The sequence below is a fragment of the Ornithodoros turicata genome, chromosome 10 (genome assembly GCF_037126465.1).
Source record: "Ornithodoros turicata isolate Travis chromosome 10, ASM3712646v1, whole genome shotgun sequence".
NCBI lineage: Eukaryota > Metazoa > Arthropoda > Arachnida > Ixodida > Argasidae > Ornithodoros > Ornithodoros turicata.
Window position 1 is genome coordinate 17020230 of NC_088210.1, and position 19912 is coordinate 17040141.

General features: G+C 46.6%; 1 protein-coding gene across 2 annotated transcripts in view; it reads right to left on the reverse strand.

The window, feature by feature from the left end:
- The window catches only part of LOC135370722 (calcium/calmodulin-dependent protein kinase kinase 1-like), a 129581-nt gene that overhangs the window by 24340 nt on the left and 85329 nt on the right, over positions 1-19912 (reverse strand). For both annotated transcript variants that reach the window (XM_064604536.1, XM_064604535.1), the window contains exons 2-3: positions 9017-9095; positions 4639-4959 (exon numbers count right to left, since the gene is read on the reverse strand). In XM_064604536.1, the coding sequence (XP_064460606.1) occupies positions 4639-4959; positions 9017-9095 (400 nt within the window). The remainder of the gene's footprint in view (positions 1-4638; positions 4960-9016; positions 9096-19912) is intronic.

The window sequence follows — 19912 nt, forward strand, 5'->3', positions numbered from 1 at the left end:
TTTTTAGCAAATCAGGTGAAAGAACGATGCCACTGGGGACGGTGGTTGGCTAGGAGCGTGCGATATGCTTAGGCAAATTGAAGCGTTGTATGTATTTGTCCCTTCTGTACGTGTTGTTCCAGCCTCAGAACATCCAGTTCTTCCATGTTCAACAGTTGCCGCCTGCGTCGATCCCGTCGTACGAATGTGTGTATGAATGAGCAAAAATGTAAGAGTGAAAGGAGGATGAGTGAGAGAGAGTGGCTGGTTTGTTTCTTCAGATGACGCACCCTGGAAGTCGCTGAGAAGGCGTGTTAGCTTAGCTCAATTGGTAGAGCCCTGGACCGGCAATCCAGAAGATGTGGGTTCGAGTCCTACAGCTTGCTAACCTTTTCAGTGACTTTCATCTTTCATCGCTATATGGTGAAATTCATTTTTAAGAGTGTACGTCCCCCGTTTTCATCAAATCAAGGGAGAGAACGTTGTCACTCGGGACGGTGGTTGGCTACACTGTTAAAACAGAACTTCACCACATAGCACGCTCCTAGCCAACCATCATTCCGAATGATATCATTCTGTGCATTGATTTGTCGAAAATGGGAGGAGGCGCCTATCTGGGACAGATTATCTTGTCCCAGATAGGCGCCTCCCCCCTGTTTTGAACAAATCATGACACAGAATGATATCATTCGGTATAATGGTTGACTAGGCGCGTGCTATGTGGTGAAGTTCTGTTTTAACAGTGTAGGAGCGTGCTATATGGTGAAGTTCATTTTTAAGAGTGTATAATATGGCAGTTCCTGCTGAAAGGATAACTTTTTGGCAGTTTGACGCTACACTCTTTGAAATGAACTTCACCGCATAGCATGCTTCTAGCCATCCATCATCTCGAATGATATCGTTATATCTGCCCTGATTTGTTGAAAACGGGAGGCGTGCGCCATTTTTGTGACCATTATGAACAGCATAAGTGTCACAAAAATGGCGTACGATTCCCGTTTTCAACAAATCAGGGCAGATCACGATATCATTCGAGATGATGGTTGGCTATGAGCCTGCAATGCGGTGAAGTTCATTTTTAAGAGTGTACCGATGCCAGTTTCACTGTTTCTTTCGCTGTTCGACCAATTGTGGGGGAGGGGGGATGTATTTATTAGAAGAGAAAAAGAAAGAAAAAAAAAAACCCGGAAAGGTCACCAGTGGACCAATGGATTTCCATTGCGAAACCATTGATCATTTGTCGAACGCAGCAGCGAGGCAAGTGGACAAAGAGCCGCTTTCCCTCCCCCTCACCTCAAGATCATCGCTTACGTGCACCAGACCGCGGCGAGACCGGATGTGTCTGCCACCACGACCGATTGACACGTGGCACTCGTTATGATAAACGGGCAAAAGCTCGGAGAAACTAAGCGTTAAAATTGCGCCAGCTGCAGCACATAATTCACTTCCAGCTTCTCCAAACGCAAGATGCCCTTTACAAGGTGTTCGATCGATGCGCAGAGGAAGAAGGAAAAGAGAGACATATTAAAAAATGTGATTGGCTTCGATTTCCGTTTCACCTTCCGTGACATAACTAGCATGCTGGTGTGAACCAATTTACTGGGTTATCGATTTTCGAAAACGAAAACGTCGCCGGTGTATATGCCGTCGGTGCTTGTGTTGGAGGACGGTGTATCTTCGACAGTTATACAGGGTGTCTCAGTTAAATCCCCGGGCTAAATAATTCGCGAACGGGTGCACCAATCGAAGAACGTTCTTTTTTACAAGTATCTGTCGGATACCAGCTACAGGCTGCGCACCGTGTGAATGAGTGGGAGGCGCTCATTATTTAAATAAAAATTCAAATGAGTTTCGTGAAAAAAGCTAACTTCTAAACCAGGGCGCCGTCGGCATTAAAATGCGTACTACCCCTTTTGGGACCTTCAGTAGATACCTTTTAGAGAAAAATCTGCAACCGAAGCGGGTCATTTGTTGCACTAATTAATTGGTTTCGGTTTACATATTTTTGTCGCGGCTGGTCGCGGTGAAGCGCAAAAGGACGCTCTTTCACTCCCTTATCCATCAATGAACTTCGTGTTCTAGAGCTTACTTCGCAATGGGGAGTGCTGAAGAAAAAATGAAAAGCATGTGATACCAAGATACTATGTGATTAACTGTGTTTCGTCCGTGCAATCATAATAGAGAAAGGGCGTATATCAGTCAGATAAGCGGGGCGGGGACTGGCGTAGCCTGTTTGACGCTGTTATTTTTTCTCCAGCACTCCCCGTTGCGAAGTAAGCTCACGAACACGTAATTCATTGGTGGATAAGGGAGTGGAAGAACGTCCTTTTTCGCTTCACCGCTACCAGCCGCGACAAAAATATATAAACCGAAACCAATTAATTACTGCAAGAAATGACCCGCTTCGGTAGCAAATTTTTCTGTAAATGGTGTCCACTGAAGGTCCCAAAAGGCGCAGTACCAAGCAGTAAAAGTAGTATTTTAATGCCGACCGCGCCCTGCTTTAGAAGTTATGTTTTTCAAGCAACTAATTTGAATTTTTATTTAAATAATGAGCGCCTCCCACTCATTCACGCGGTTCGCAGCTTGTAGGTGGTATCGGACAGATACTTGTAAAAAAGAAAGTTCTTCGATTGGTGCACCCGTTCGCGAATTATTTAGCCCGAGGATTTAACTGAGACACCCTGTATATATTTGCGTACGCGCTTCACTTGCCTAGCTAAAATAAACAGAAACACGGGTTGTGTGTACAGAGGCTTTGCGGTCGACGAATATTCCAAGGAAATTATAGGTTGCGAAGTTAAGTCGTCTTTCACGGGCGTTACTAACGCAGAAGCACGTCAACCATATGCGAGAGATTCACTGTATGAAAAGAACGGACAACAACCAGGGAAATAGAAGGTAGAAAGTTCAGAGAACAGGTGAAAAAAAATAAAAAATAAAATAAACACTGTTCTTCTCCTGGGCAGAGCCCGGTTCCTCTTCTTGGCCCAGAAGAAGAACAGTATCTGTTCGAAATATGGGCGGATCTCGTCCTGAGGCTTTCCCCTTAACAATAACGGAAATTAAGTCTTCTTTCAACCTGTTCTCAATATGGAATCACTCGTAGCACACACTACTTATTCCGAACATGGTACGCGCAAAATGAATAAGGCAGTCTGCACAGATAAGCAGTCCTCCTTCGCTAAAAGTAAATCCCGAAACAGATCGCGCGGGCAGCGAAGGGTTATCGAAACACAGTCCAGTGGCTCCATTGTTATGCATCCACCGCCTTATATAGATACGGCACTTTCATTAGGATCCTCTGTATCGACGGATGTCGTCTTCTACAATAGACGTTAGGAGGAGTTGTGCGCAGTCATCCCTCGATGCACGAACGGTCCGAGTCTCTAAGAAATCATTCATAGACAGAAGTTTTGAATGAATTGAAAGAAATGAAAGCGTTGTAAGGAAAGGAGAGCTTCGTACAGCTCAGTAAAAGATGCGTTTTTGAAAAAACAGGAAGCACCTTGATCGGGGTGAACGTAAAAGTGACACTACAGGGCAAAAATTTCTCCTCGTGGAATCCAAGGTTCCGTAACCTTGGCAGCAATATAAAAGGAACGTGATCCATGCGTCGCGTCTTTCATCATTTGTCTGCGAACGAAACCGAAATATACGCTTTCGTTCGTCTCTCCTTCTCAACAAGAGCGGCCGTACGGAGCGGCCTTGTCATTGGTCCCCTCAAACGATTTGCCCAATCATCGCCGGAGATCGCGTTAGGAGACCAATGACAGGCCGCTCCGCGTTGCCGTGCTACTGCACCTTTAACACCCTTACGTTCCGTCAATATTCTGTTCTTGCCGTTTTCGATAGCGCAACACCGAAACGAGCGGGTCCAACAGCTCAGTTAGCGCTCGATAATTTACGGTATCTTTCCAAGCTGCCCTCTTGAAGGGGATGTGAATTGGATGACAAACGAAAATGAATATTATCATTTGTGAGCTGACTAAATTGGGAAGTTATAGTAGTATCAACCATACACTCTAAGAAAAAAAAAAAGGGTTTGAAAAGGTGGTAACTTCCATAGTTACCACCTGGGTCAACATAGCGTCTGATGAAGGGTGTAAAAGGGTGGTAACAACAATTACCATATATCCAAGTTGCTACAAAGAAGTGTACGCCCGTCTTCCCTCACCGAATCAGAAGCGGTAACCCTGTCATTCGTGGCAATGGTTGGCGGACAACATGCTATGCGGTGAAGTTTTGTTTTGAGAGTGAGGTATAGCAGGTAGAACTTTGCAACCTTTTATAGGCACAACATAAGCGACAACAATTACCTCCTAAAAGGTGTAACTGCTTCACTTTTTTTTTTCTAAGAGTGTAAGTCCATTTTCTTCATTTATAAGTAATATTTTTACCCGGTATTAAGAGCAACAACAGTCCTGAATTAAATAATGAATGGCGATGTGTCGTGGGGTGTCTCCCAGCTCAGGCTACGGGACCGCTATACCCCAAAGCATGTGTGCTAATACGATCTGACGAGTTCGCATGACACACACGCGAAAAGTAACAGGGCGAAAGCTTAGAGGTCATCAGCTATAGTATGAGTGGGAAACACTACTTATTGTCGCGAGAATGCTGCCCGTGGTCCAGTACATTGCACCGCGCGCCACTCACCTTTCAAGGAGGGCGGCACTAGAATCTTCCTCAACCGGGGAAGAAGTCGTCGAAGACGATGACGTCGACAATCTCGGTGCAGGAGGAGGCCTGGTACGCTGCGCTGCTTCTTGTGTCGGCATGGGTGCTGTCTTCACCGGTCCTTCGCCGGGGAGGCTGTCGCTACTACGGCGCCCTTTCGTTGGCGTCGTGCGTCGTCGGAGACCGAAGCACTGGTCGAGGTCCGTGCAGCAGCGCCTCGTGTAACGCGGTGGACGTGATCGCGTTAGCTTGAAGTACGGTTCCTCTGCTTCGTCGCTCGAGTCGTCTACGCATGCCGGTCTGCAAAGGAGACAGGGAAGTAGTATTAAAGGGTCCATGAAGAGATGCCAGAAAAATCTCAGTTCTCGGTGGAGAATGGTCCTCAAGGAGGACTTTTATCGGATATATATCACATTTTTGTCACGTTGCATTCAATGCGTGCGGAGCCTAGGCGCAAAAGAAGCGTTGAGCGACCGCCGGGACCCGACATTGGGAAAGGTCGCCTGCTTTTGGAGTCACATCTAGTTTCTCCGTGGCGCCGACAGTGGTCGGGTCGCCGCAGTCGCCTCGTTTGGCCGAGGTTTTTAGTTAATTTATCTATTATTCTAACCAATGCTCGGATTCTGCATGGTGAACGTAGTAGCAGCCGGGAATGCATTACTTATGCTTTCAGAAGTCTTGGGGGTATCTCCATAGTCCCTTTAGGAGAAGGAGAACGGGATAGATGCCGGCGCTACACAGTATGTTGAATGTACCGATTGGTAGGGTGCCTCATACGAGCGCATGGAAGGCACATCGAGTATATATGTATGTCTTTTTACGGTGTGATATAAACATACAACGTTCAGGAACTGGCGCGCCAAATATTTCCTTTGGAAAGAGGGCATTTCCTGGGAAAATTAGATTACAAAAGCGCGCGCAGCAGCAGCGATCTTTTCCAGCTCCTTCTGGCGTGCTGTGAATGTCAGATCATTCGAGCACTTTTATTGGCTGCCGATAATCGTCTGCTACGGCGAGGGAAGGAAATAAATTGGAATTAAAATCGACGCATTGGCGTCCCTTCATGGCATGCGTCCCTTCTGGGAACTATATGCTCTGAGGTTTATGCGATGCTTAGTGACTGTCTGCGCTGCGGGGGAGTAAATTACTGGGTGAGGTGACTAAAACCGGGACTAACTGCGACCCAGAGAACTAGAAGCTGTTATTTATCCCAAATTTACTGCCTTTTTTTTTTCTATGGTGTTAGTACAGCCGTCATGTGTCTGCGCCGAAAGTTATACTCTTTTTGATTCTGTGCTAGCGCCCCGAAGCAACTGTAGCTATGAGAGGCACATAGACGTGGACAGATGGAGGGAGGACGGCTGGCAGGACAGGGGGCTTAGTGTGCATCCTAGGCCGACTTCAGGGTGAAGCGTGCCGACATATTTGTGGAAAGTCTGCCGGAAAACCCAGGGAAAACCTCAAACAGCACAGCCGGTGGTAGGACTCGAACCCATCACCTCCCTGTCTTCAGCACGCCCTTGGCTACTACCAGTGCGCGGTTGCTTGTACCCACTCGACCATGCGGTTGGTCGCTGTTTTCGATGATGTTGTACGATAACGAAACTGGATTACATCGCAACTAGAACGTAACTCTGTCCATGTACTCGTACAAGCGACATCCTCACGGAAGATTCTAGTGGAAGAAAAAGCAAGGAACTGCTCACGAAGCCGAAATTTCGCCCCATGCATTCACGCGGCGCCGGAATATTGTGAGTGACGCATTGCGCACTTAGCAGACGACACATAGCAGACGACACTGTCGGCGTCTTTTCCTGTCGTCGGCTACGCTTGCCGTCTGGTGGCTGTGTCGCAGGACAATCACCGCGATTACCAGTGCACGTGAAGACACGACGTTGAGCGCTCACACTCACGTGATAGCAAGAAACTGTATGACGTTTTCCACATCTTCCGCTGGGGAATTCTGGGAGGAAAGTTCTCCTCAACTTCTCGAAACATTCAGGAACGCGCAACTTTTACATTATGATACTGTACTTCGGAATCCCAGGACAGACGTTCATTCTCCCAAGGTACATCACGCAATAGCCGCCCTTCCTTTTCACCACCTGGCTCATTCGAAACTATACTCGGTCGTTTTCCAGGCCTCGCACGCTTCGACGTAACAGTTTTCTCTCTTTGAACACCCTCCTCTCTTTCCAATCAACGCGCTTCCAGAATTGCCGTGCTTCGTTTATGGCAGCACTTGCCGCAACGCAAGCGAGACTCGCGCGATTTCTTTCTGCATAACGTTCCGAAGAAAGTACCTCTTTGTCCAGCAAGTTGCGAGTCTGGTCATCCTATACGCGAGGAAATTGCAGTAATAACATCCCCCATCGTTAAGCACTTGGATAACAATTGCCTTTAACAAGGTATAGTACAATACTTCGCGTACAACAGAAGAAGAGAGAGGCAGCATGGTGAAATTGCTTTTGTGCAATTACCGTTCAGCTCTCGCGTGCATCGGTAAAAATTTGCGAGCGCTTTCGCCATCGCGTGCCCGCCGTTCCCGTGCATTCTTATTGATTCGCGTTCAAAAAGTCCGCAACTTCCTCGAGAAAATTATCGGGAAGGTGTAGAAGTATTGATTAACGTTTTCATTCTCTTATGCAGGACCTCCCTACTATCGCAACCTTTACGTTGTTGTTAGACTAGAAAATAATATAATAATAATAAAAATAAGCTTGGAGCGTCGAGCACCCAAACCTGTAAGCACCTAAAACGTCAGGTACCCTGTTTTGTGCCTTGCCTGTGATGGAGGGAGAGAGAGAAAACAAAAGAATGCAGAGGTCGTTTGGTGACTTTGGTCATACTGACCAAATCTCCGAATGCAGGACATATACGACCGTACAGTATTGGTTGCTTCTCCGGCGTACACAGGGCCAATGCAGTGAAAGCACGCTTTACAGGAGATGCCACGGATGGACAGACACACTGACATAAACAGGAAGCAACATGACAAAACGTACACCGCATAACAAATTAAGAGGAAGGAACATAAATAGCACACCGTCGTTAGATGCGTTGTGGAAGAGATACCTGATCCATTAATGGAAATACTGTATCGGAAAAGTACTGCGTTGTTTCTATTTCAACGGTATCGTATTACCTTTCTAAATATACGTATATATACAGCGACGCCAGCATTGAGCTGCTTTTAAATGGAATAGCAGGAGAGGCATTCCTTTGTATAAGCTCTACAGCATGCACGACAAAGGTAACGGTACTTTCGATGGTTTTAATTTGGAAGACCCGCCATTTCCAATGCCTTTTAGCTCCTTTTCAGCATCCTATTTCTTCAGGAAGCTGATTGCTCGCGCGAATGCTTTCATCCTGCGCAAGATTCCGCCCAAAGCACACCAAAGGAACACCGTTGGCTTTGAAGTTCCCGTCTCCACCTCTTCTGCGAGCGATGATTTCCCAGATGACCGAAGTCAGCAGTAATACAGGGGCACCTTCATAATTATCATCCGTCCGCTTTCTGTCACACAATATACAATGGGCTTCCACCTGCCGACGCTTGGAAGCATACACTGACCAGTACTAATTTAGCTTCGCTGCAAGACACTGGAAGAAGGCTGCACGTAGTTTGAAAGGCATATGGTTTATTTCCAGTCATTAATGACACGTCGCATCGGACGGGCCAGTTAACGACATGCTCAACATGTTCTCTTGCTGGGTTAATAACGTTGATGTACGCCTGCTCTGTGACACATATTACGTACATACTGTAAATGTAGTAAGTGCCAGGAAGGCTTAATGTGCGCAAATTTCGCGGTCGTCCTGATTTCTTTTTTTCGCGAAATATTGGGGGGAGGGGGATATGTTTATTAAAGATAAAGAAAAGAGGGAAAAGTCAGACAGGCCAAGGCCGACTTGCTATTCCCAAAAAATAAAAAAGAAGGAAAAAAGGAAAAGAAAAAGTGGCAGGGGACGATGGGGTGGCTCAAAGGCCGCTGAGCGAAATATTGGAATCGATGACAGAAAAGTACCGAAAACTTGGGACTAGCAACGAATGATATTTACGAAGTCCTACCGTCGTACATCGTGAGTGCAAACTATCGCACTACTATTTTAACACACATTTAGCAGTGCTTTAAAGCAACATTATTTGCACCACTTCATATCCACTACGCACAGGCACACAAAGCAAAAATCGAACGGACGTGTAGCAGCCCAAAGAATACGTTCCTGAAAATCAGGCTTATCTAATCCCTCCTTCTAGGGTAGCTGACGTTAATCCGTCCTGTGTGATGTGTTTTGGGACAGTTTTCTAATCCAGGGTCCACCGTAGAGATTTCAGCAGTCAGTACGAACTCACCGTGGTAGATCCCCAATCTTGGGTGGCCTTATTCGGCGCTGCACAAGGCCCTGCCACGACTGGCGCAGGCAACTCGGGGCTGTAAGCAAAGAAAACAGCGATTTTCATAATGGACGTCTTGTATATACGACACGACCTCGACTGTTGTAAATCTGCCCAGCCGTTAAATTGCCTGTTTGGATTCAGAGAGTACGAGAATCTTACTAACCTATAGAAGGTTGTTAGAAAGATGATGCCCAAGCAGCACATCTTGGCCCAATATGAGGCCAACATTGGCAATACTGGCAAAATATTGGTCCAATCTTGGTTCAATGTTGGGCCGACATTGGCAATACTGGCAAAATATTGATCCAATCTTGGCCCAATATTGGGCCGACATTGGCAACACTGGCAAAATATTGGCCAAATCTTGGTCCAATATTGGGCCAAGATGTTGTGCTGCTTGGGTGGTTAGGAGCATCTAGTATTATGGCACATTCCGCTTGTCGTTGCGGTGCAGAAAACGTTGCACTGGCTCAAGCGTTGCACGTCACACGGCGGCATCAATCCGACGTGTGCCGCGTTTCATTGATCCTTCCGTTCGCTTCTTGCCTGAACCCACACCAGCACACTCGCTCAGCTCGCGGGAAATGAGTTGGTAGCTTGCTGGCCATGTCCCGTCGGGACCGGGAGGTACCCGGGTTCGAGTCTCGCTGCCGTATGTGCTGTAGGGTTTTTCTGTTCTGGGTTTTCCTCGGACGCTGTCAAACATATGTCGGCACATTTCTCTTTGAAGTTGGCCCAGGACGCACATTCCCCCTCCCCAGAGCGTTAGTCGTGAACCTACCTTAGTGAACCTACCACACAGTGGAACATACTGTAACAAGTTGTTATAGCAAGCAAGCATTCTGCCTATATACCCGTGCACTTGACGATGTTTCTATAATTTATACATCTGTTCAAACTTATACAACAACAAACTTTATTATGAGATGATGAATGGGGAGTTTCGTCGCCAGGGGGCGATACTCTACCCCACTGCTGGTGGTGATGCGGGGAATGAAATAATGAGTTCCTTCACAATAAGGATCGAAGTCCTATGGCATACAGAAACATCAAGAGAGCTTTGAGAGCAGAGCGTTGGCAGGCTTCAAACTTATAGAACACGGTACAGAAGCGAAAAGCGGTACCTAAAAAAACGACGTAAAAATAACTAAAAGGTGACACGGAATGGTTGTGTTTCTTGAACAAGGGGGGGGGGGATATGTTTATTAAGAAAAAAAAAGGAAAGGTTAGCCAGGCAAAGAGCCGGCTTGCTATTCCGAAACAAAAAAAAGAAAGAAAGGGGGAAGGGGAAAACGAAAAAGAAAAGGGAGGAAAAAGAAAAAGGGGGGAATCGAAACAGAGGAAAGAAAGAAAAACAAAAAGCAACACAAAGAAAGGAAAGGAAAAGAAAAGAGAAACAAAAAGAAAGAAGAGAATAAACACTAGCACAACGTTACATGCAGTTCACGAGTCCTGAGACTCGGAGATTGAGGAAGGAGATATGGGAGTAAGAAAACTGCTTTCGCCGTTGGACCTGGGTTTGCGGCAGGAAGCCACAACGGCCAAAAGGAAATGAAATGAAAATGAAATGTAATAGGCGCTGTTGAACTCCCTCAGAATCTTGTTCACAAGCTTAAGTGAGGGCAAGTGACGCTTCTGAAATCTCGTCTCGTTAAACGCAGTTGTCGGAGTTATATAAGATGCCCCAAAATAACGTCTCTATGGCATTTCCTTCCATGAATTACCTTCTTCTATATCAGCGACCTCGTAAAAAAATTAAGAAAACATAATTTGAACCTTACCGTTGCAGTCCGTCGAATAACGACTGACAAACAGATAGCTTGCTTTATATAGAAGGATACACCCTTTACAGAAACACGCCGCGAGTTCTCTGAGAAGGAATGAAGAAAATGCACGCGCTCTGTATCAAGAACGACGGAAGGATGGATAAATGAAACAAGAAGAAGAAGAAGTAAAAAAAAAAAAAAAGAGCAGGAACTCGATGCGTTGACATCGTCAAACCGGAATCGTCTCACGTCTTAGGGAAGGGCTTTCCTCCAATTATGTATCACGAGTTTGTGTTCACAGAATGAAGGTAATGGCAGCAAAATATGGACACCGGGCTTGCCATTCTGCTGAAGAAAGAAAAAGAAAGGAATAACGCACCTGGGGAGCAGCTCTCATTTGCGGCGTAACACTTAAAATCGTTACCCCAATTACATTGAAATTTAGAGTAAACCTAAATTTGGTAATGCGTGTTCAGGTTGACAAGGCTACACCCTAAAAACAGGAACTTCGCCACGTAATACCCTTTCGTACGGTGGTTGTGGAATTGCTAGCCGTAGCCGGCTACGCTTAGACGGGCAGCGTCACGACTATCGCAGGGGGGGGGGGGGGTCGTGCGTCTTGGGCCGACTTCACAGGGGACTATACCGACATTTGTCATCAGGACACCCGGCGCACGGATTCGAACGTGGGTCCCCCTTGTCACGCAGGCAGACGTCAATGATGATTGAAACGAATTGCCATTGAACATGCCGGTAGCGTCACCAAGCGTGTTTCGCGTCAACCTGTGAGGGGGCGTTGGGCCCAATGCTCTTTGAGAAGTTGACACGTTACACGCGAGGTGGCGTTACGCCAATGGCCATTGCTTTCAACTATCATTGAAGTCTGCACCGTGTTACAGCGGTATAACACGATGCGAGCGAACCGCCATACAAATTGATATCGTTCTGTCCTCTGATTGTTGGAAACGGGAGAGGGGGTGTACGCCCCGTGCTTTCTACGGATCGAGGGCGATAACGGCACCGTGCTGCGCAATTAATGGCTGGCCTTCGCACCCCTCGTCCCGAGCAAATCAGGGGACAAGCGAAATCATTCTCAATTTCCGAATTCTCCGAATCTGCTGGCGGTTTCAAGCGTCAGTTTTCCACGCGAAACAACAAAAACAACAACAACAACAGTTATATTCTGACAATGAAGTGGGGAGGTTGAACAGCTGGATATGTTAGGATTAGCAAAATAGACACAAAAGCCGCCCGAGGTACTCATATATTTCCCCTCTTTCTTTGGCAGAGGGTAGTGTTACTTTTTTCTTAATGAAGATAAATTGCCCACCCCAATCAATCCATAGAAGCTAATTTCGTCAAACGATTTTTAACCACGGTAAGGACCTATAAAAGTTTAGCCATGCCGGCATGCCGTGTTCAGCAATTACTCAATACAGGTGGGGCATTGTGTTTTCTATACATGTAGAGCTCTGAAGGCGATTAGATCCTGCTAAGTTTCAAGGAGACTGAGCAGAGTTATGGCGCAAAATTATAAGGCCGAGATTATAACATCGAAACACTGGCCCTGTTGCGACAAGCACTTGAGACATTGCCACACTGCTCCCCAAGCAGACGCACAACAACAACAAAGCGGCTGTCATTGCATTGCACAACAGCTCACTGCGCCCCCTGCCGCTTCAATGTTGTGCGCCATAAAGGCGTCTGGCAAGCACCGTCTCAACTGCTCTGCGCGACACCGCCATTTCGATTGTTTTGAGTAAAGGGTTCGCGCGTGTCGCCATTCATGTAACGTTCGACTTCACATATGAGCGCGGTTTTGAAGTTTTTCCTTTGGAAGCATTGGGTGCGTCAAGTGGTTGCTCCGGAGCGCGAGTGTTTGGCAATACTCCGAGTTTCGTACGCGAGCGCGCTCTTCACACACCTGCTTTTGGAGGGTGCACGAAAAGGGGTATCATGCTCCGTCACGTGTCCTCTTCCCTCCTCTCCACGAAAGTCGAGAAAGAGAACGCAAAACGTGGGGCGGCAGCAGAGCAGAGAGGGAGAGCAGAAAAAAAAAGAGAGAGAGAGAGAGAGAGAGAGAAACGCCAGCGCAGCGAGCGTGTTCAAGCAGTTCAAGCGCGTCGAAGTGCCGTTTAATAGCTGTTCCATGAGCACGAAACTCGGAGCGCCCGAGAAGGAGCAAGAGAGCAGCTACTTAACGCGCCCGTTCGTGCGGCAGTGATGAACAAGGTGATAAAATCTGTGCGTGGTAATTTCGTATCAGTGCCTTGCGTCGTGCGTGAACCGTAGTGTTCGCTGAGGACTACTGTAACGGCTCCAAGCATTACAAACGTCGTTACTTGCCAGGTATGGGGGGCGGATGCTATGTACCGTACCGTTATGTGCCGTGCATGTGCATGCGGCCATAACATATGTAATATATGTAGCCAGTGGTCTATCCAGAATCATAGGCACGGGGGGGGGATTGAAAAAAATGGGGGTGTCATTATTGCGATTACGTCATAACAGCTTAATGTATCATTATCGACACGTGTCTGAAGTTGAAATAACAAAGGCCGCCCGGCATGGAGTGGACAGAAAAAAAAAGAAAAGTTAGGGGGGTGTCTCCAAAACGTTTGGGGTGAGGGTGTTGGGGAGGGGGAGGGATGTATGGAATAGCGCAAACGGAGAGAATGAATAATATGGCTGTTGCAACATTTGTTACCACCTGCACGATGAGGTATCCCGGTTTTTTGTTCGTGCAGATTAATTACACCGCGGATAAATTGTATCTCAGAACAGCCCCCACAAACGAACAAAGAGCTGAAGTGGGAAATGCTGCTTTGTGTGCGTGACGGTAGCGGTGACTAATGGGTGCTACAGCTGCAGCGGAACTATGGGCGATAACTTCCGTGAATTTGCCGCACTGGTGCTGAAAAATGTTGTGCTTCCGAACGCTGCACAACGGGCGTTGCGTTGAGGCCCTTCCTCATCTTCTCATATCTCGTCTCGCCTCATGCTGCACTTTTTTTTTTACTCTAGAAACATAATTTCACCGTATAACACCGTTCCTTGACAAACCATCACAACAATACCGTTCCCAACTATTTCATTCCATCTCCCGGGATTTATTGAGAACGGAGACATTATACGCCCTGTTGTGCTTTGTATTTTGCATTAATTGATGAGAATAAATGAGAATAAAGGCGTACACTCGGTGTTAGTTTTCGACGAGTTTGCTTTCTTTGCACACTGCAGCGGGTCTCCTGTGATTGGCGAAAAGATTTGACGTCAGTACACACACACACTGAGGTATGGTACCGCAATTGTTGCGGTGAATCACCTCACCCCTAATCGTCCATGTAGTTGACGTCAGTACTTTAAAGTACCTTAAAGTCCCTCTTGTGCAGTACTTTAAAGCTCCTGTACCGCGTACTGATAGAAGCAGATTGCGCATCGACAAATCCCGTTTGTATATTGGTACAGGCCTACAGGCATGAACTGTACCAAGCGAGCCCGCCGACGGTGTCGGCTCCAAACGGCGATTTCAACGTGTTGTCTGTGACAGCTTTTGTATAGGTGAATTTGATAGGTGCGTATCTTCAGCACATAGCATGCTCCTAGCCACCCATCTTCCCGAATGACAACGTTCTCGCCCATGATTTGTTGATATACGAGAGGCGAAGCCTATTGTGTATCTATTATGCGCGGCTACAAAATGGGCTATACGCCTCCCGTTTTCAACAAATCAGAGACGAAAACGTTATCATTCGGGATGTTGGTTGGCTAGGAGCGTGCCATGCAGTGAAGTTCATCTTGAAGAGGGTAAAGCAGAACGTTATGTGTACCTCCGCGTGGGCGTCTGATTGGGTGCTACAACTCTTCAGATGACGTAACGATGGATAGAGGTATCTGGACGGCGGTGCGTGTACTCGCCCGAATACGAAAGAGAGTGCGTTTTTGTATTAACGCTGCACATGTTATGAAGGAGAAGGATTGAACAATAAATTGTGAATAGAATTACGAAGCGTAGAAGAACAATATTGCACCTATTAAACCCGTAACTAAAGGCATGCAGATAGGAGTTCTTACCTCCTTTAAAAATGAACTTCTCAGATGGCGCGCTCCTATATAGGCAACCATCATCCCGAGTGATATCGTTCTTACCCCTGATTTGCTGAAAACAGGGGCATGCGATATTATTTGTTGCATTATGCAGATCATAACTATCACAAAAATGGCGTACGTCCCCCGTTTTCGTCAAATCAAGGGAGAGAACGTTGTCATTCGAGGTGATAGTTGGCTAGGAGCGTGCTGTGCGGTAAAGCTCTTTCTGCAGGAAGCTAGTCTTGCCGAACGACCCCTCTAGCCCTTTGCACTCCCCGACAGACTCACGCACCATCTACGCCATCTTCACTCTTCGTCCTCCTTCAGATTCTTTTTTTTTGTGTGTATGTGTGGCTGTAGTCGTGCGGGCAACAACGTCGAACTGATTCAGACAGTTACCCTTCCCCCGTCTGTACTTAGAGTGTACAGCTCGCGTCACAGTTAACTTGAACGCCACTCCAACCTGCGCAGTGTGAAGAGGGCCACCCTGGAAGCGCCTAGCAGAAAACAATCGCCTTCATAACTACGGTCACCCCTCTAACTGGAACGAGATGACCCAAACACCCTCCGCCGTTATTCTTCTAAGCACCAGCAGGGACCGCAGGCCGGGATGGCGTTCAAGTTAACTCTGATGCGAGCTGTACCCCCACGACGAGGTTCACGTGCGTTAGCAGACGACTGAATTGGCAGACGACGCAACCGGAACACGAGCGACCACGATGCCCCTAGCGTGATCCAAGCGACTAAAACCGCTAGTTTCCTGGCACTCACGCTGGCACTCGTGTTCGGGCGGCAACAGTCACGTATCCAGCGCGAGTGCCAGACTAGAAATTTCCGAGCGTTATAGGCCGTGTTGCCAAGACATGACCACGCTAATTCGCTATAAGTTTCGCATAGGCTTCTTTCGTTTTTCCTACTTTCCCCGCAGAGTGAGCGAATGAAACCAGGTGCAGTTGAGAGGGCGTCGGTTCTCTTTAGATTCTCACTTTTAGTTATCTCTTATATTTGTTGTACACCTTTAGAAATGAGCTTCACCGCATAGCACGCTCCTAGCCAACCATCATCTCGAATGATAGCATTATCTGCCCTGGGGGCTTAATCGCTTCATCGCCGTTACGATCGTTACAAGCTAACGAGTGGCGGGAAACTAAAAAAGGTGGGCACGTGACACATTGTTGAAAACGGGATGAGTACGCCACTTTTGTATGAACAGCATAAGTGACACACACACACAAAAAAAGGCGTACGCCTCCAGTTTTCACCAAATCAGGGCAGATAACGATATAATTCGATATCATGGTTGGCTAGGTGTGTGCTATGCGGTGAAGTTCATTCTTAAGAGTGTAGGTTCGTCGTTATGAATGGAATAGAAAAAAAAAAAAAAGGGAATCGTTATCAATATGCCACAAGGTCGGTAAGTTGCCCAATCCGGCGAGAAATTCTTGCACTTTGGTGCACCTTGTAGCAGTTTTAACCAACATTTTAACGTAACCAACGCCAATTAACATTTCAACCGAGATCCAGCGGTCCCTTAACTTGAACTTAATACTGCTTCACTATAGAGGGAGCTTTGTCACTGAAACATTCATCACGTCACCAACTAAGTTCTTGAGCATTAACTGAGTTAACTTAATTAATGCTACTCGCAAAAGCCTCTTATTAGTGTCCAAGTCCTTCATATATATGCGAACAGGGAGGATCCATTAATAATGTCCAGTGTCGCGTTTATGTGTCTTCGGAGTTCCTGCATTGTCCTTCAGTAAGCGTAACGGATCGCCTAATACATAGAATGTGGCATTAATATCTAATCTAATGTAATCCGCGTGACGTCTCATTAAAACGAACGGAGAATATACAGAGGTATACTTTGACGGGATTTCGGTCGTCCGTGCAATTTAATTTCCCCCACATCAGTGGCGTGCTTGCTCTAATCCCCACTGTGCTCCGTTCCCCTGGATAATGAATTTAGCGAAGTGCCCACGGAGGAAGCCACTTAATTCAGACGACAGGTAATTAATTCATGATCGTACTATGGTGCATTCTCTGACGACAGCGCTGTATTTTTTCGAATCACGTGCATTAATGTTGCGCGTTACACTATGAACTGTGGGAGTTGTTTGAACGTCGACAGCGCGTGACATTTGTGTGCGTAATCTGTGTTTGTAATCGTTTTTGTCGGAATCATCACCATCGTCGTGTCAAGGGCCTTTCATCCAATGTAACTGGTGCAAGCGATGCTGAGTTGCTGGTCTTACACTAGTGAAAGCGATATCTCCATTTTATTTTTCCTTCAAATCAATCAATCACATATCGTTTATGAGCGAAAGAAATTTTCGCACTTTAGTGCTACTTATTATTATGATTTTTTTTCTCGATAATCTAATTTCCGCGTTGCGAAATATTGGTAACCATGATAGAAAAGATAGAAGTATCGGTATAGCGCACTGACCACAAGGTTGCCCGTTCGATTTTAGCTGGGGGGGGGGGATATATGTTGATTATAAAAAAAGAAAAAGGCGGGAAAGGTTACCCTACGCTACGGCACACCGCTAAGACACCGGCAGTTGGGTGGCACGGTACGGTTTGTTAAAGGGATTATGAAGAGATCCTCAAACCGTCCGTAAGCATATGTAATGCATTTCTGGGTGACTATGCCGGCTATGGAGCAAGCTTGTCCCATCCTACAGTTGGCAATACGATTGGTTAGGTCGGAGTCACACTGGTTATACACGTGCTCAGACATATGTTGGCACAGTTCCCTTAGAAGTCGGCCCAGGACGCACATTCCCCAGGGCGTCAGTCGTGACGTTGACCACATACGTGAGGCCGACAACGGCAAGCCCTTTCACCATCACCACCAACCAGCACCACGTGCTCCAAACATGTATGACAACATGTCTTGAATTGAATTGAATTGAATTGAATTTATTTAAACTTTACATTGCTTAATGAACAGTCTTCAAACGCGTGTGGCGTATGTATAATGCTCGGTCACACTGGTTATACAAGAATTGCATAACTGCAGTGTGATCGAGCATTATACATACGCCACACGCGTTTGAAGACATCGTTGACAACATCGTTTGATTAGTTTGATGCAAACGCTTGTATGATTGTACATATCGTCTCGAATACGTGTTGTTCAAACATCGGTCACACTGGTTATACAACTTAACCGAAGGAACAGTGGGGGTGGCTTAAACCCTGACGTATGGCACACGTCAGTGTCACAGTAACCAACCGATGAGTTTATATACTTTCCATTCGACGACATCGCTATTCAAAATGTACGAAGACGACGAAGACGGGGCTGCAATTACTATGGCGGGCATACACTTACTGATTTTCGATTGTTTCATGCTCCACGCCATACTCCATGTGCGCAGGCAAAGAGCTCGCCATTTTTAACACACGTGCAACACAATGTCGCTGACACCAACTTATAACTGACTCGTGCAAAATAACTCACGCGCATCACGATGTCGTTGACACTAGAGTCACGAATAAGCTACGCTTAGCTTAGCGTAGCTTATTTAGTGACTCTAGTTGACACTGACTCGTGCGAACGAAAACTGTCGTGGCGAATACGCCCGTTTATCCAACTTGTCCATCATCGTTTCTCGGCAGTGCCCAAATACATCGTCGCGTGTTTGACAACATGTTGTCAAACATAGTCAGAGCGCTTTCTTGTATGACGACACGGTCACACTGGTTATACAGACGTGTTTTAAAACATATTTTTCCGCTGTATAAGATATGTGACCAGCACTGTACGGTCATTTGTGGGATTTTGGGGGATGTTTGTGATAAACGTTCGTCATACATGTGTGACGGGATGTTCGTGTATAATGTATAACTAGTGCGACTCCGGCTTTAGAATAACGGAGATATTAACTATAAACCTCGGCTAGAAAAAAGGCGACTGCTGCGACCCGTTCGTTGTAGGCGCAGTGGGGAAACTAGATGTGACGTCAGGGGCAGGTGACCTGCCCCACTGGCGAGCTTGCTTGGAGCAACATTGGAGTGAGCAAATGGTGCACGTGACGTCAGTCCGCCTGTAGGTGTGCTTTTTTTTTTTTTTTCGCGCGTGAAGTGTGCCCGCGATGAATGGAATATGGCAAAAATCGCATATATATTTCAGATAAAAATCATCCTTGAGAACCATCCTCCACAATTTTGGGTGGAATCCTTGGTCCCTTTAAATAGGACATACATAATATCAGTGATGGATATTAAACCGGATAATGCTTTAATATTACACTGACTCCCCGTTGGCGTTATCACGAAAATATTGGTGCAATATGGGCAAAATGGGCTTGCCAATATGGCAGCCCATATTGCCCATAGCCCAATTGCCCAATATTGCAGCCCATAGAGCCTGGTTGCACTCCCCATGTTAGTCCCATATTTGCAGACCATATTGGACCAATATTGGCAATCTTGGCAGCCCATATACTGTCCAATATTGGCGTGGTGCTTGGGTCGATTGGGGCGTCCTATTAATAATGTGACCAGGCGTACCGACTTATACCCTAGTCAGACAGCATTTCAAATGTCAATTGCGAGAAATGGCCTCCGGCCTCTCAAATGACCTTTGTTCGGGGGCGCCTGCCAGACAGGCGGGAAAGGAGTGCTCCTCAACTGACTGCCCTCACCGGCTCCCTTTTTCGGTTTCGTTTTCCCTGTCTGCTGTGGAAATCTTTAGTTGGTCTTTGCGCCACAAATCAAGATGCAGAAGCCATATGCAGTTCTCTAAATAGGATCTAAATACGTTTACACAGTGTCACTCCATTATCCGCATTTTATAGGTTTTCCTACATTCAGCTGCGAAGGTAGCGCGACGCGCAAGTGTTGGTTTACGTCCGCTTTTTGCCAAAAGGGCTGATGAGGCTGTTGGGCGCGAGTGTACAATGGCATAACACTGTTGTCGAGATTGCTCCTTTCTGCTCCTCAAATGTCGTTGGGGGCCTCCTTTCGCGTTGATGGTCATTTCTTA